The following is a 17,731-nucleotide window of genomic DNA, read 5'->3' on the forward strand; positions in this document are numbered from 1 at the left end:
AAGCTACTGAATGGATTTAGAGGAAAAAAGTGACTGAACTTAAAAATAGATCAATAGACATTTATCCATTTGTGAAAAGTAAAGAAAATATTGAAGAGATAAAAAGCAACAGGGCTTCAAGGACTTATTAGATTATATGAAGCAATCTAACATAATTGAAATCATAGAAGGAAAGCAGAGGAAGGATGGGAAATAAAAATAATCTGAAGAAATAGTGGGCAAGAATTTATAAATTCAATGAAAGATTAAAATTTGAAGAGCAAATCTTGAATAGAGAAGGGAAAAACAACACATTATGTATAGATAATTGATTAATGATGATTAATTAATTAATATGATTAATGGCTGATTTCTAGTTAGAAAATCCTGGAGAACAGAGGAGAGTGAAAAAAAATAAAAGTACTAATAGAAACTGTCATCTAGAATTCTTTATTCAGTGAAAACATCCTTCAAGAATGGAGGTAAAATATATTTTCAGATTAAAAAAAAAAAAAGAATCCAAGACCCCTGAGAGAACTTGTAATTGCAAACCCATTCATTGAAATTGTGACATTTAAGGGGATATAGGTAAAAAAAAAAAAAAAAAAAAAAAAAAAATTTTTTCTACTCTTTTATCTCTGAATTTGTTTACAAAACAGGTTGTACATGAAAATTGCATTATTATCTTGTAGGATTCATTGCTCATGTATTGGTAATACAGATATCAGCTATAACAGAAGAACTTGGGGTAGGACCTAAACCTATAAGATTCAGAGTTTCCGCATTTTACATGAAGTGGCACATTACTAACTGCAAATGGATTGTGAAAAGGTGTGGATATCTCTTGTATCCTCTAGAGCAACAACTTAAACTAATTTCCCTGCTAAAAGTTCAGCAGGAATATTAAAATACCTTTCTAAAAGTATTCAAACAATCCAAAAAGCAGGAGAAACAATAACAAAAACAAAAATCAAACAAACTGAAGAAGTTAAGAATGTGCCATCTCAAAATATGCTGAATTGGTATATTGATTATTTCAAGCTGAAATTACTTGAGAAACTGTAAGTTCCATTTGGCATCTCTTTTCCTACAGGCAGCAAGCCATAAATATTCTTTTGGGAGAGAAATCTTTGTGCCAAGGCAGGAAAATAGCTTTTATCACCAGACATTGGTGTGTTAGTCAACTTTCTGCTTCTGGGACAAAATACCTGAGATTATCAACTTATTACAAAGAAAGCTTTATTTTGGCTCCCGGTTTCAGAGATTTTAGTCAATGGTCAATTGGCCTCTGTGCTTTTGGGCCTCTGGTGATGTAGCACATAGTGACAGGGAACATGTGGTAGAGCAAAGCTGCTCACCTTATGGTGCTAAGGTTGCAAAGAGAGAAGGGAAGGGGCTGGGAATCCCAAATGCCCTTTCAATGGAATGCCCTCAATGGCTTAATTTCCTTCCACTAAGCTTCACTTACTAAAGGTTCCACCACCTCCAAATAGCACCACAAGCTAGTGACCAAGCCTTAGCATATGGGTCTTTGGGAGATATTTAAGATCTGTGATTGGGACCGTAATGAAGCCAAATAAATAAGTTCATTGAGTTAACCCTTATTTTACACTAGATTTTGCATCCCTTTCATAAATCACTTAGTGACATTCTGGAATTTACTATTTGTAGTTCAGAGATTAGTCTTTTCTTCCTTTGCAAATTATTGTTGTCTAAAAATAATAAAAACATTGATTTGGACATTTTCTTTGGACTTCACTCTGTTGTAAAAATTTCCATGTAATATGCTTTTTTTCTTGCTAATCAGCTCTTGTATTAATTCAGTTCCTCAATCCAGTCAAAGAGCCCACATAAGAACTAAAGAGTGATAGAAGGGAATTCTCCATCCCTACAAAAAAAAAAAAAAAAAAAAATAGCTAACGCTGTGCTATCCAAGATATTTACTTTAACTCTGAATACAGAGAGACTGAAAATAAATGGACAGCAAAAGTAATCATTGATAAGAAAACTGATGTGACTTTAATATCACATAAGATAGATTTTATGACAAGAAGATAAAGAGAGTATTAGGTTTTAAATATTTACCTTTCATTAGTTTTGTTCTGAATGTACACAAAAATTTCTTGCATCAGAGATTTTTTTGTTTACCAGACAGCACATAGCAGGTGGTTCCCTGTGACTCAGTTCTTAATGGCGAGGGTGATGCAGTGAAGGTGAGGTCTGCTGTCCTACATGCACAGAGTTGTATTACAGGCAAGAATGAAGAAAAAAATAAATTTTCTGCAGTTTTTATAAAGGGGAAAGAGGCAATGTCTACCCTTCCGCTTCTAGGAGAATCTTCTTATAAATGTCTTACTCTAACCCTTTGGAATGTACACTAATTTCTATATGAATAAGACCAGCCCATTGTCCAGTTTTACCTTTTCTCATCCCTTTTTGAGATGTAAACATATATTTCCAGGGGTTAGCCACTTGGAATTTTCATTACATATACTGTGGCAAATTAATTCTTAGTGTTTGATTCTAGAATCCCAAATTTCAGTAAAATTTGCCTTGACACCTCTAATTGTGCAATACAGGTTCTTTTCTATAGTCCTACAATAGGAGCATTTCATTATGAAAGTGAGTCAATTTTTTAGGAAGATTTAATAGTCAAATTTGTGTATGCCACATAACAACTTCAAAATACACGAAAGAAAAATAATCATAAAAGGCAGAAATGAAATTCTATAATCATAAACTGTTTTTAAGACCCTTCAGCAATTGATATAGCAAATAGACTTTTAAAATCAACAAAAGTATAAGAGATTCTACTATGTATTTAAGAATGTTGTATATTTCTCTTGGGAATGACTGCCAGAAATGAAAAAAATACCTGTTTCCTTTGTTCTTAGCAGCCTTAGAATTTAATATTAAAAAAAAAAGTATTCTCTGTTAGTCTGACAGGGAAACTGTGGCACTTGTAATTATTTGCAATTCATGAATCATCTCCGGATTGGACATTTTGCATATGTTTTTCATTTGATTTTTCTTTTGTGTAAGATGCATTAATCATTTGGGTTGATTTCGGTATTATGTTCTTTTTTGATTTATAATATCTTATATTGCAAGTATTTTCTATTTGTCATTAATTTTTAAATCATCTTATGTGTTTTACCTTATAGAAGCTAAAATGTTTGTGTAGTCAAATCTGTCTTTTTTATGTTTATTTATTTATTTTTTATTTTATACCAGTTATTTTTTTGTGAACCTACTTATGAGTTGTAATACCCATAGAGCATTATCTCAGTAAGATACTAACCCTGTAAAAGTCAAGGTAGTGTCCAGGTAGTCAGACATTGAAATGGGCCACATAAAATAAGTTCTGTTATGTTCATGTGACTTACACTATCATTATGACATTGTCCTATTCGTGTGCAACTTAAGTTTATCTTTTCTTTTGCTTCTTAGATCATTCATAATTTTGTGAGGCGGATCCAGACCAAAATCAAAGATCTTCTACAGCAGATGGAAGAAGGGCTGAAGACAGCTGATCCTCATGATTGCTCTGCTTATACTGGTTGGACAGGTGAGAATATGGAGTAGAAGCAATTAATATTTTTTTCTTATATTATGAGATGTAAGACTTGGCTTTGAAATTTTCTTTTAAAGTGGTAAAGTTTTATACTCTTGAAGTCTTAAACTATCTTCATTGAGAGATTCTTTGGAATTTTATTTCTAAAGAAATATCTTCTGCCTGAAGTTTGACATAAAATGTATATAGTATGTGATATTTTTACATTTAGTTAACCTAATATGTAGCTGTGAAATGTGTAATAAAAGTAAACTTGCATAAGGGGTCAGGTGTATTTTGTTTTGCTTGGCTTGTTATCATTCTTGCTTTACTCTTGTGATAGGTTGTGATTGAATGATTTCTCTGATCTGTTTCATAAGCCATTTACCCTTACTGCCTGAACTCAATATGACTCATTTGTACATGTAAAGATTTTTATTTAAATTTTAATAATAATGGTTAAAGAGGCAACCAGTAATATACTTCACTTTTTAGAAAATATAATTTCAAAATTAACTTGCTTTAACTAATCTTTATATTTTTATTGTTTTTACCAGGTAGCCAGAGCATTATAACAGCTATTTGGGGTATATAAAGGAAATAAGACAGACGTTGTTCTTAGGGATTAGACTAAAGACTGATTAAATTGCTAATGACAGTTTTTATAACCTTCTTGTTAAGTTGTTGTAGTTGAATTTCTAATTAGCATAGACACAGGTATATATGTTAGAGCTACCGTGAACCCAAAACCTATTTTTGCAATGCATAGCCAAACATGGCAGCCTTGATAATTATGTACTTATATTTATTTCAGTGATATTTTATTTATTATTTGCCTTTTATAAGTACAACAATTATATGGTGACATTAAAATTATATATTTCAGACTTGTAAACCCAGATAGACATAGACCAAGTTCAATTACATTATATAATTACATTATATATTTATATATATATCCTAAATGTAAAATTAGATATTTGTGGTTAACCAGAAGAAAAATACAAAGAATATTTTGAGAAGAAAACTATATTCAGGAAAGAACAATAACATAGCTGTTAATAGCACAGGTTTCCCTTAAAAAGTCTTTTACTTACAGCATTTCCTCTTACTTTTGACAATTATTTTTAACTCTAATAGTTAAAAATAATTGTTATAATTATTTTTAACTATTAGAATAATTAATAATAATTAATAATTGCATAGAGTCATTCAGAAAGCTTTATAACAAACTAAGAGGACAACTGCAGTAGGAACTCTGGGAATCTATATTTCTAAAGAATCCTTATCTATTGCCATCTTCTGGAATCATGGTAGAACCACTGTGGAGGTATTTGGTTTCAGTGATATAAAATAGTACTTAGGGCTTTAGGGTTTAGGAAAAAGTATGGAAGGTACCTTTCCATCTTTTCTCTTAAAACCATACAGAGCAAGAGGAATGATTAAAGCATTCATCACTTATTCCTTTTTGCAAAACTTTGAGACAGACCAAAAAAATTCATTCAAATAATTTTGGATAAAAAACAAACAACATACAGAATGAGTGTGGAAAGCCGCACACAACATAGCAGGAAAGGAAAGCCACAGGGCCCAGGAGTAGCAAAATCTTGCTTTTCTCATTCTCCATAATCAACAAGGAGTAATTCCCAGAAGGAGTGGGCCACACCCTCAACAGGAACTTTTGTGGGCACATCTGAGTGCAAAGTGAGTAGGCAATGCTGGGCGAGCAGAGAAGAAGAGGCATGGAAAGTGTACAAGGAAAGAGTATAGACCTTCAAAAAGGGGGTGGTGTCTTTGGTGGCACCAGCTAATGGCTTAAGGCAGGAAGGAAACAGCCATGACTGACACCCTCCTGAAACAGGAAAAGATATGGGAATCAAAGGAAATCTGGCCACCAGAAGTCATCACTATTAAAGAAAGAAACTGTTGTTTATTACTTTGCAAGAAGAGGATGCCCTTGAGAAAAAGCAAAAACAACTATGAAAGCTACCCTAACCATTTTTTTTTTTTTGGCTAGGGAATCTTCTAGAAATATTTAATATATTCACACTTAAGAAAAAAATTTGTTATAATATAAGGGAAAAAAGGGACTCTCAGAATGTCATAAAAGGAATTCTGAAAAAGGAAACATAAGGAAATGCCACTGCAATGTGAAGAAAAATTGGCAATACTTTGAACATGAATTTTGTAAAACTTTTTAAAGCAGTAAGTTCACAAAGCAGAAATAAAGGCATTTGGAGAAGAGAGGGCCAGAAAACAAGAGCCTATGATAAAGAATTGACAGAACTAAGAAAATAATTGAAAAGGTAAGAATTGACCCACAAAAGTCATTTAAAAAAACTGAAGTACAAGAAGCTGAAGTAACACTAAGATGACACCATGGAATTGTCAGCAGCACCATGAAAAGCCAAGTGTCTTTCTTGTCTAGAAAAGTTTCAATACATATTTTCTGAATAAATACATTACTAAATCAAACCATTAAGGGGGAAAAAAGCAAAGAAAAATAAACAAAAATCAACTAAGGGGAAACTCCTGGTTTTCAGTCCGGAATGTACGGAGTCGTTACTCCATCCTAACAAGGGAAAAGCTGAACAAACTGAAACATCACCTCTTCTTAGATCTAACAGAGAAGTTAGGTCACAAGGTGAATTGCTTTACCAAAAGTTGGAAGACAGGTGGATGCAGAGAATTAGAACTAATAGGAGCTATTGCCAGTTACTGCCAAAACACAAGGTTAGAACAAATTTAATTATGGATTGTGTTAGTCAACTTTTCATCACTGATAAAATACTTGAGAAAATCAGCTTAAAGGGGGAAAGATTTATTTTGCTTATGGTTTCAAATGTTTCAATTCATGGTCACTAGTCTGTTGTTTCTGAGCTTGTGGTGAAGCAGAACATCACTGGAATAGGGAAGAGTCTGTGGTAGGGCAAAGCTATTCACCTCATGGTATCCTGGAAGCAGAAAAAGTGGGGAAGAGGCCATGGACAAAATAGATCCTTCTGGAACCTGCCCTAAGTGGCCTTCTTCTTTCAACTTGGCCCCACCTCCTAAAAATGCCATCATCCATGAACTCATTAATGGATTTATCCATTGATGAGGTCATAGCCCTTATGGTCTAATTACCTTCCAAAAACATTGCTGCATTGGGGACCACGCCTTCCACATATGAGCCAAACCATAAAATAGATCTAACTGGCCTCTTCATAATTCATGAATTGAGGCAGCCTTCATTCTACAAGTTAGATGGAGAGCTCCCTCCTGGCAATGGCAGAACAATGAGTTTTGTAAGGTCCGAACCAGGAAACAAGAATAGTACAAAGATGATTGGTTAAGATCAAGTTACTTCAGCTTATTATTATTTTGTAAGGGTTAAAGCAGAAGAGACTTCCTTATTATATGACACAAGTAGACTGAAATCTGTTTGGGGGTAAAACTGGTCTTTTGGAGGTCTTTCTGCTTCCTTGAAGTTTCAGTTTATGTAACATTTATCAAGAGTGACTCCATTTTGGTTAATTCTGGTCTGCTGGGGTCTCATGCAACAGTTCAATCTAAAACAATGGGCTCCCATAATTTTTGTTTAATAGTAGGAAAACCTAAATTGTACTTTGATTAATCCTGGAGGCTTAGTGTGAACAAATCTGAAAGAAAAATTCCAGGGGGACTTAATCATAAGAGGACCTCATACAAATGCATCTTGCCTCCAAAAGTTCTACTGGGGCTTCACAGTGAATATTGAAGAAACATTCCATCAATCTTTGAGCAAAAGGAGGGGAATGGAAACCATTTTGAAATACCTCTGAGCACTTTGTTCTTAACAAAGCCCACCCTCTGAAGAAACTTTTACCAGAATCTGACCTCCTAGAGTTTTAACATAGCCAAACTACCTGGGAGAAGGAAAATACCCAAGTCTAGCTGGCTGTAAACCTTCAATATTGGGGAAGTGAAATAATTAACTCCAGCTCCCTCTGGACATCCAGGCCCTCTAAGGGAATGGGAGGTGAGAGGCACTGGTGAAGTTCAACAGTTTAGGGACCAAGACTTGCCAGAAGATGGAGACCACGGTACTATGGACCATTTCCTCTTCCCACACTTACCCTACATCTCTAAAGCCCTGTTTACCACAGTGCCTTTTACCCAGTGCGTGTCAACATTTTAACAAAAAATTACAGAGCATGATGACCGTTTTTTTTTTAATTTGTCCTCATGTACTTTAAAATACTCAAGCATTAAATATAAGTTTTTAGATCCTCAGGTTAACCAGAGAGTATTCTGTTCAGAGGTTTCTGAGTCAGTCAGGGAGTACTTATTTGTAAACTTTTTATAATGATTATTATGTTCGAAATTTATCTGTATTTAACTTCTAACTCTTCTCTAATGATTACATAAATTTACATTTACTTACTGGAAGAGATAATAAGCAACTCATACAGAAGACTTTTTTTTTTCAGCTTCCAGATATGCTGTAAGGGTTAAATGTCTTTTTACAGAAATGGATAAGGACAAAAGAAGGATTGCTCAAAAAAATAAAGTGTTGAGCATTAATGTGAAAGAGTCATGGGATACCCTGAATAGGAAAATTGAACAAAGCAGAATTAGATATTTTGAGAACTTTCAAAAGCAAAATAAAAAACAGTAAAAATCAGAGGATGTTATTAGATAAAGACCAGAATATTGAAGAACATAAATTCTACATTAACAGGGTGTTTTGTTTGGCCATTTCACCATCATATCACTTCTTTCAATACTTTTTTCTACAGTATATTTTATTAAATAATAAAACACTTCACTGTCATACTGACTTCTTTTTGTTAACACATATTAATTGCACATGTTGATGGGGTCAGTGTGATAATCCCAGAGGTTCATTCAGAGCACATTGATCAAATCCAGCCACTCTTCTACCCTCCTCCTCCCATAGCAACTTCTTCCACCCAGGCATTAAACTATGCTTAAGAAGCTATATACATCATCCTCCAAAGGTATCAAAGCCCCCTCTCTGGTTCATGTGAAGATCTGGGTGTGTTATTCGATCTAAAATAGGAGGATTGTGTAGGTGATAGTCCGTACATGTGGTGTTCTATAAATGTTAATCTGACTCACTGATCAATTGTATGGGTTGATCACTAAAGAAAATTGAAAAACTGCCAAATAGAAAAATTAGAAAAAGCAATAAAATCCAGAAAGGTAATCATTTAATTTGGGATAGCATTGGAGAAAATAATTGAATAAGAATTAAAAAGAAAAGGTAACTTGAGATACAAAAGAGACTGAATATAACCTTGAAATGAATAAAAATTAACAGAATGAGCAGGACTATCCTCTGTATTTCAGCCTTGGTATTTCATCTCTTGTTTAAGAGCATAGAATCACCATGCCATACCAGTTAGCAAGATAATCAATTTACATGTGTTTCTTTTTTTTTCCCAGCTCTTATTTCTGTGGGGTTTAATTTTCATTTTTAAGAACTATTTGACATAATTTTTTTGATGTTACCCCTTCAGAAAATGTAGTGTTTACGTAGAAGAATTTATATCATGTAATTTAAAAATATCTTGAAGGTAAAAAGGAAAGGTAGTAATATTTTTCTTTTGGGGTGGGGATCATTTCAGGCATAGCCCTTTTGTACCTGCAGCTGTACCGGGTCACTTGTGACCAGACATACCTGCTTCGATCTCTGGATTATGTAAAGAGAACACTTAGGAACCTGAATGGTCGCAGGGTCACTTTCCTCTGTGGAGACGCTGGGCCCCTTGCTGTAGGAGCTGTGATATATCATAAACTCAAAAGTGACTGTGAATCCCAGGAATGCATCACAAAGTAAGTTTTTAATTCTGGAAACATTTTCTTTAAATTCTTAGTTGAAACTCTAGCTGTAGAAAAATATACGGAAAAGAAATTATTTTTAACTTACTCTCCTGTTGCAGATAGGTTTCTCTAAGAAGTAAAAGGGTTTGTATGTCTACTTTTTTTTTTTTTGTACCAGACATTACACCCAGGAGTGCTTAACCATTTTTTTTTTTAATATTTATTTTTTAGTTTTCAGCGGACACAACATCTTTGTTTGTATGTGGTGCTGAGGATCGAACCCGGGCCGCACGCATGCCAGGCGAGCGCGCTACCACTTGAGCCACATCCCCAGCCCAGTGCTTAACCATTGAACCACATCCCCAGCCTGTTTTTTAATTTTTTTATTTTGAGATAGGATCTCACTAAGTTGCTTAAGGTCCCCCTAAGTTGCTGAGGCCAGCTTTGAACTTAGCGATCTTCCTGCCTCAGGCTCTGGGCCCCTAGGATTACAGGTGTGTGCCACTTTGCTTAATTGTATGTCACTCTTGAGCATTTTAGTGAAATCACATGTTCTTTTTCTGTTCAAGCATGAGTATTTCTTAATTTCAGAGGGACTTTAATCATTTTTCCTAAATAATTTTTGGTTGCCTTCAATGCATGAAAATTAGCTCACAGTGCTGTAGATCCACAAGAATAAATTAATCAAAGTTTAACTTTTAACTGATTAGTTATATTAATGAAGTTGAAGTAAGGAATATGTTTCATTGTACCTATTGGTTTATATTCCTTCTTGAAGAAGTAGAAATCAGGGCTTAGTTCTAGGACCTGATCTAGTACATGTTAGTTAATGTCTGTTGAAAGTTAGAATGATTCATACTCATTCCTAAGCACTGGCAGCATTTCAGTGCCATTTTTATTTAGATTTTAAATCACTTTGTTCTAATGCTAGATGAATTATGTTACATGGTTTAGAATAAATATAAAGGTATACATTTTGAACAGAAAGATTTTTTTCTTTCTTTCTTTAATGGTGCTGAGGTTGGGACCTAGGTCCTTGTAACAGCCTGAGCTAGAGGCATGACTCTAGGTATCCAAAAAGTAGGCGTAGCTACTTGCTAAAAAGCTAAACAGGAAAGGTAATTATAGAGTGTGAAAAGAACTTTAATCAGTATAGCTACACCAGGAAGACAAGGGGACCCATGGCCTTAGTCCTGTCTTTGAGGGACTGACAATTACTTTGAGGTTTTATAGAAAGAGGAGTAAGTGCAAGGTTGTTTACACTGTTGAAGGCTTTTCTTAACTGCCAAATAGGTGATCTTGATCAGGCGTGCTTTGTCCATCATTATCTCATGATTGGTCAGGCTGGGCCTTTTCCAAATAAGAAAATTGCACCTGACGTTGCTGAGCAAGGGATGGGGTGAAGGAAAGCTTCAACTCATTACAAGATGTTTATCCATCAGACCTAGATAATGGAGGCAGAGAGGCCAAGTCTTCGCTCCTGCTTTTAGTCACCCATGGGGCATTTGCAGACAAAAGTGAAGTCTAAGTTGAAGTCTAAGTCCTTGTTACACTTGTACATGCTAAGCACACACTCTACCACTGAGCTATATTCTCAGATCAGGTTTTTTGCTCATAATTTTTACATTTGAAAGAAGAATTAGTAAAGTGGAGAAATTCTAGTTGTTTTGGGAATTTGGGGTGCTTTTTTAAATCATAGTTTTAAATTTAAAAATAAATACATTTCTAAAGTGATGAGTTACTTGTTTCGGAAAGAAGCATTTCAGACATGCACATTTGAGAAAACAGAATTTTTTCTTGTTGTTTAGACTTTTGCAGCTGCACAGAAGCATTGTCTGCCAAGAATCAGAGCTTCCTGATGAGCTGCTGTTCGGTCGAGCAGGTTATCTGTATGCCTTACTGTACCTGAACACGGAGATTGGCCCTGGCACTGTGTGTGAATCAGCCATTAAAGAGGTATTGTGGGATTACTGACACCTGTGGGTATTCAAAGCTACCTGTTAGCATGGAGTTATGTTAGTATTAAGGCTCTGCTTCTAGGTTGAATTAGCTTTTTAAAACATCTCATAAAAATAACAAATTAGCTGCTTTTCTTTTTAGGGATATTTTTTTAAAAACTCAATATCTGCTGGGTGTCATGGTGCTCGCCTATAATCCCAGCAGCTGGGGAGGCTGAGACAGGAGTTCAAAGCCAGCCTCAGCAAAAGCGAGATGCTAAGCAACTCCACCAAGTAGGCAGGAACTCCACCCTGTCTCTAAATAAAATTCAAAATAGAGCTGGGGAGGTGGCTCAGTGGTAGATTGCCCCTGAGTTCAATCCCCAGTACTAAAAAGCAAAAATCTATATACTTCTCCATCTTTTATTGATACAACTGGTTTTACAGGAACCAAGCAACAACAGCAGCTTCAAAAAGTTTGAATGTTTATTTTTCTTTTGTTAGTTCTCTGAGGTGACCTATCTTCTTTTTACTCTGCTATGCTAAAAGCGTATCTTTACCTGCATGACCAATGCTAGTTTGGTACCCTTAGTCCTAGGAAGGAGGGAAAGGGAGAAAAAGTATCATCCTTTGTAAGGACTCCGTATGTAAGTTGCCCATCTCATGTCTGCTCACAACCCTTTGCCAGAAATTAGAAAAAATGACTGTGTTCAGCTGTTTCTAGCTAGGAGACCAGATGCCAGCTAAAACTTGGAGTACTTCACCAAAATGATGAGAAGAACATGGGTTTGAGGAAACAATTAGTGTCTTTGCCACATAGTCATTCCAAACATGATGTTCTTGTGATCTGACTAAAATCCTTCAAGCCACAACTGACCACATTGCATTAGCTTTTCATCAGTGAATCTAAGTCCTACAGTCTTTCCTGAAAAGTGTGTTTGCCAGTCTTTTGGGCAAAACATTGCAGCTACAAAGCAACTAAAAAGTCTAGGACCATTTTTAATGGGAAGTTTTTCCAGATTTTAGTTGACGTTTTTTATAAAGAACTTTTGATTCCTTTCTTAGACTTTTTTTTTCTGTCTTTTTCTACTCTGATGTTGTCTTCAGAGTCCTCTCTGCCCACATTTATTAATTTATAAGATAAAAATGACTATGTTAGCTACTAATTGTTTAAAGAGTTTTAGATTAATAATCTCTCTATGTATACATAAGTGTTAATGTTAATTAGACCAGAACAGCATGCATGTACAATTTTTTAGATTTATGGAATCTCATTGCCTCTGTAGGTAGTCAATGCTATTATTGAATCCGGTAAAACCTTATCAAGAGAAGAAAGAAAAACTGATCGCTGTCCCCTATTGTATCAGTGGCACAGGAAGCAGTATGTTGGAGCAGCCCATGGCATGTCTGGGATCTACTATATGTTAATGCAGGTAAATAACAAAATTCTGAAATACTAATACAGCAACTATATTATATTAGGTCAAATACAAATGGGAAATGAAATTTTTAGACAAATCAAGCTGGCTGAATTGAAACAAGCTCCTCCTTTGAATCACAGTTGCTTAAACTCTGCTTCATGAACATGAGAATTCCCAAGAGTACATTTCGTTGTTTTTCGCCCATGCTTTTCTTCTTTCCTTGTCCTCCTACTGATTGAAGTGGAAACTTTTTTAATACAGATGGATCTTCAGGGAGTAAAAGGGCCTCTTGAATCCAAACTGAGGCAGAACCTTTGTTATATTCAGATGACCCCAACTTGTTATCAGTCATGTTCTGAAATTTTAACAAGTTTATTGCTATGGTTATGATCTTGTCTCTTAATTATCCTTGTCACTTACTGAATTAAGAACCTGCACTTCTGTGAAGTAGTTAGAAACCCATCCCAGGTATTACCTCGACGGATGCTTCTAGCCTCATTGCCTAAGGCCCCCTTCTGTGCTAAGTATACAACCTCCTTTTTCTTTCTTAAAATTATGCCTTTCTTTATTTTACAGAATCACAAAGCTAGTGAGTCAAGGAATAAGGATTAGAATTTAGATATCTTTGACTGAAAGCCTATTTTAAATTTTTTTATTTCAAATTCCTTTTTGAAAAAAAATACTACACCATGCTTAAAGGAAAATAGAGAGCTGGGATTGTGGCTCAGAGGTAGAGAACTTGCCTAGCATGCATGAGGTACTGGATTCGATCCTCAGCACCACATGAAAATAAAATAAGGGTATTGTGTCTACCTATAACTAAAAAATAAATGCTAAAAATAAAATAGAAAATTCATATCTAAACAGGACCAAAACTTTCTTTTCTGATAATTAGTAGTCTTTGTTAATTACTGTAAAAGTAAACTTGCATATATTCCAGTTGTGGATTTTCTTAAAAGTGCAGCATGCATTTCTAAAATAACCAGAATTTTATCTGAATTTTGAAATAATAGTTTCTTTTTTTTAAAAGAGATGTTATAGTGTGATGTTTGTGTGTTAAAGTTCTCTATAGAAACAGAACCAATAGAAGATGTAAATACACATACACATACCTGAAGGAATTTATTATAGGAATTGACTTTGTGCAATTATGGTGGCTGAGAAGTCCCACAGTCTGCCATTTCTAAGCTTGGGACCTGATGGTGTAAATCATAGTCAAGGGTCAGGAAGAGCCTGATGTCTTTGTTCTAAGTAGGCAGGCTGGTGGGAAGGGGCAACTTCTTCCTCCTTGGTTCTACTTATGACTTCAGTGGATTAGATGAAGCCTACCCACATTGAAAAGGACCACCTACTTTACTGAGTCCAGCAATGCAATTGCTAATCTCAATCAGAAATACACTCACAGACATACCCAGAAATAATGTATTGTGGTACCCTATTGACCTAGTCAAGTAAACACACAAAATTAAACATCACAGGATATACTCCAGAAAGGTGTTTTAACTGGTAGCTCAGGCACCTCAAATCATAAAACCATTAGGAAAAACATAATAATGTGAGATCCCCACTGATGTGGTTTAGATTCAGATGTTGAGGTTGATTTTGTTGCATATTAGGAGTTTCTTTGAGAGAGATACAAATCATGAAATTTTCCCCTCTTGTGCTTTTAAAGTGAGAAACATGTTTACACTATTTAGTATTCTATATAGAAATCCTTATCTTTTTAAAGAGATGTTAAGCAGTGTGATGGCACTGGCTGAGAGCTGACTCTGCATTTCTTTTCCCTGTTCCACATCTCCTGCTGGTGTGGTAGCATTGTCCTGTGGTGGTATTATCCATTGTGTGTTGTCACTTAAACAGAACTTCAAATTCATAATGGCATAACTAAAACAATTCTTCTCTTGAAAATCCTTTCAAAATAATAATAATAGAAACTCACATTCCAAAATGAAACTAGAAGACACCTAGAGCCCCAAACTGTGAATATATAAACTGGAAAGAGGTGAATGAATGACAAATGTCCTAACAGGATAGAAGAAGATCACACAAAAGTGCCTTAATAAATTAGAGGCTGCCAGAAGGAATCAAGCCAGTGTCTCCTGCAAACCCTATGACTAAGAAATTTCAAGTGACATGTACCATAAAAGTGGCATGAGACATGTGTCTATATGGCAGTGAGGGCAGGTCAGCAGAGGGCTCTACAAACATTTTTATAAGGAGCCAATGGTTCTCTGTAAGTATCTCCATCCAGCAAAGTGAGATGACTATTTCTCCTCTTAACTCCTGCTGGAGACAAAGGATTTAGATCTGTTTTAGTCAGCTTTTTTGTTGCTGTGACCAAAAGACCTGACAAGAGCAATTAGAGGAGGAAAAGTTTATTTGGGGGCTTATAGTTTCAGAGATCTCAGTCCATAGATAGATGGCTTTATTCCTTAAGGCTCAAGGTGAGGCAGAACATCATGGTGGAATAATGTGACAGAGGAAAACAGGTCAGGACATGGCCACCAAGAAGCAGAGACTCCACTTTCCAGGGACAGAACATATACCCCTAATACATGCTCCCAGTGACCCACCTCCCCAAGCCACATCCTACCTGTCTTCAGTTACCACTCAGTAAATCCCTATCAGAGGATTACTTCACTGATTGAGTTAAGGCTCTCATAACCCAATCATTTCACATCTAAACCTTCTTGCATTATCTCACACATGAGCTTTTGGGGGACACTTTATGTCTAAACTGCAATAGTCTGAAAGAATTGAATCTACTATTCTGATTAGAGATGGCCAGGTATAGAGGTTGGTGAAGGGGGCTTGAATGAAAGTCTAAGTAGTTGTATGATGAGATCACCCTCTGTCACAGCCAGCCTCAGACATATCCCCAACCCTTGGCCAATGAAAACTCTACCCATACACCAGATGAGGGATTGAAGTCTCCTTTTTTGAGAAAACAAGCTCAGATAAAAGATTTACAGACATAGGTATTTGAAAGTTCCCATTAAAAAAGTTAGCTAGAAATCTGTGATGATCAATTATATGTGTCAGCTTGGCTGAGCCATGGTACCCAGATATTTGGTCAAAAATTATTCTGGATGTTTCTGTGAGGGTGGTTTTGAATAAGTTTTACATTTAAATTGGTGGACTTTGAGTATAGTAGATTGTCTTCCATAATATGAGTAGGGACCTTTATCCAATCAATATAATGTTTAAATACAACCAAAGGCAGAACTTCCCTGCTAAGTAAAAGGCTATCTTCCAGCAGACTGTATTTGGAATTCACTTCATCTGCAACATTAGCCCTTTCTGGTTATTTAGCAGACTACCTGTGGATATGAACTGCAACACTTTTGAGTCTTCAGCCTTCTGATAATCCCATTTAGATTTGGACTCAAGACTCTTGAGTGTATTGGTCAGTTTCTTAAAAGTCTTTTTCTCTGTATAACATACCATATTGATTCTGTTTCTTTGTAGAATCCCGATTAAAAAATTATCCTACAACTCTAAAGTGATTTCTACTATTGAACAAATCCCCCCGTGTGCAGAGTATATTCAGTGAGCTTTGTACTACCTTATACAAAATATAGACAAACAGCCAAAGAATTTTCAGACATTTGAAGGAAGTCTCCAACTTGAAAGATGAGAGACCTAAACAAGTTGAAAAAAGAAACTCAGAACATATATTCTAGGATGAAAAAGAAAACATCACAGAAATCAAATTAATAATTAATGTCTTTAGGCAAATAAGAGAAGCAGTTGCATACAAGAAACATTTGAGGAATAAGAAAGAGCTCTTAAAATTAAAAAGGGGCTGGGGATATAGCTTAGTTGGTAGAGTACTTACCTCTCATGCACAAGGCCCTGGGTTCAATCCCCAGCACCACCAAAAACAAAACAAAATAAAACAAAAACAAGACACACACACACACAAAAAAAATAGTTGTTTTTTTTAATTATAATGATGTTTGAAAATCAAATATCTTAGCAGACAGAAATAAACAGTGGGAAAAGAAAATAATAGGATTAATTTAGGAGGTCCAACATCTGATTAATAGGACTTCTGGTAAAGGAGAATACAAAATAGCAGGGAGGAAATTTTAAGAAATGTAGTAAAAGAATATGTTCTAGAGATAAGGGACATGAGTGAGTTGCCATATTGGAAAAAACCTACCAAGTTGTTATATAATAAATGGGGAAAATTATCCATACCACATTATTATGAAAACTTAAAGAGATATGTTAAAATTTCAAGAGGAAAAAGGTCATATACCAAGGTTGGACATCAAAATAGCATTGGAATTTGCAGCAGTTTCATTGAAGCTAAAAGAGAAATGGAAACGCCTTCATGTTCTGAGTAAAAATGATTTTCAGCATTGAAAATTATCAATTAAATGTGGGCTAGAACAAAGACAGTTTTAAATATCCCAGTCTCAAAAAAAGTAATTCCATGGGCTGGGTATATGGCTCAAGCGGTAGCGCGCTTGCCTGGCATGCCTGGCATGCGTGTGGCCCAGGCTCGATCCTCAGCACCACATACAAACAAAGATGTTTGTGTCTGCCAAAAACTAAAATAAATAAATAAATATTAAAACTCTCTCTCTCTCTCTCTCTCTCTCTCTCTCTCTCTCTCCAAAAAAAAAAAAAAAAAAGAAAGAAAGAAAGAAAGAAAAGAAAATATTAATTCCCCTGCATCCTATCTCCTATCTCAGGAAGCTACTAAAAGGGAGTTAACTAAGAGAGAGATCCAGGAAAAGAGACCCTGAACAAGAGAGAGGGAATGAAATCTCCATGAAGTTGACAGGTGGATGTCCCAGTACAGCAGTTGTACACAAGTCCTAGAAAATAACTGATTAAGAATGGAATGAGATTGAAGAGCTTTCTCCATGAGGAAAAAAAAAATCACAGCAGTTTTGCATTTGTGGAAAATTAAATTGAGAGACTTTACAAGCTGTTTGTGCATGAGAAAAAAACTTAGATGGCGATTCAAAGAAAACCAGTTAAATAAAAGAGTGAGAAAGTTACTAACTTTAGGAAAAACT

The 17,731-nt window shown here is 35.3% G+C and overlaps 1 protein-coding gene across 2 annotated transcripts in view; it reads left to right on the forward strand.

Moving 5' to 3' along the window:
• Lancl2 (LanC like glutathione S-transferase 2) overlaps positions 1 to 17,731 on the forward strand; it is a 51,947-nt gene that overhangs the window by 15,883 nt on the left and 18,333 nt on the right. For both annotated transcript variants that reach the window (XM_026412217.2, XM_026412218.2), the window contains exons 2-5: positions 3,430 to 3,547; positions 9,145 to 9,352; positions 11,149 to 11,296; positions 12,564 to 12,710. In XM_026412217.2, the coding sequence (XP_026268002.2) occupies positions 3,430 to 3,547; positions 9,145 to 9,352; positions 11,149 to 11,296; positions 12,564 to 12,710 (621 nt within the window). The remainder of the gene's footprint in view (positions 1 to 3,429; positions 3,548 to 9,144; positions 9,353 to 11,148; positions 11,297 to 12,563; positions 12,711 to 17,731) is intronic.

Source organism: Urocitellus parryii, chromosome 3 (assembly GCF_045843805.1).
Source record: "Urocitellus parryii isolate mUroPar1 chromosome 3, mUroPar1.hap1, whole genome shotgun sequence".
In the NCBI taxonomy this organism is placed as follows: Eukaryota; Metazoa; Chordata; class Mammalia; order Rodentia; family Sciuridae; genus Urocitellus; species Urocitellus parryii.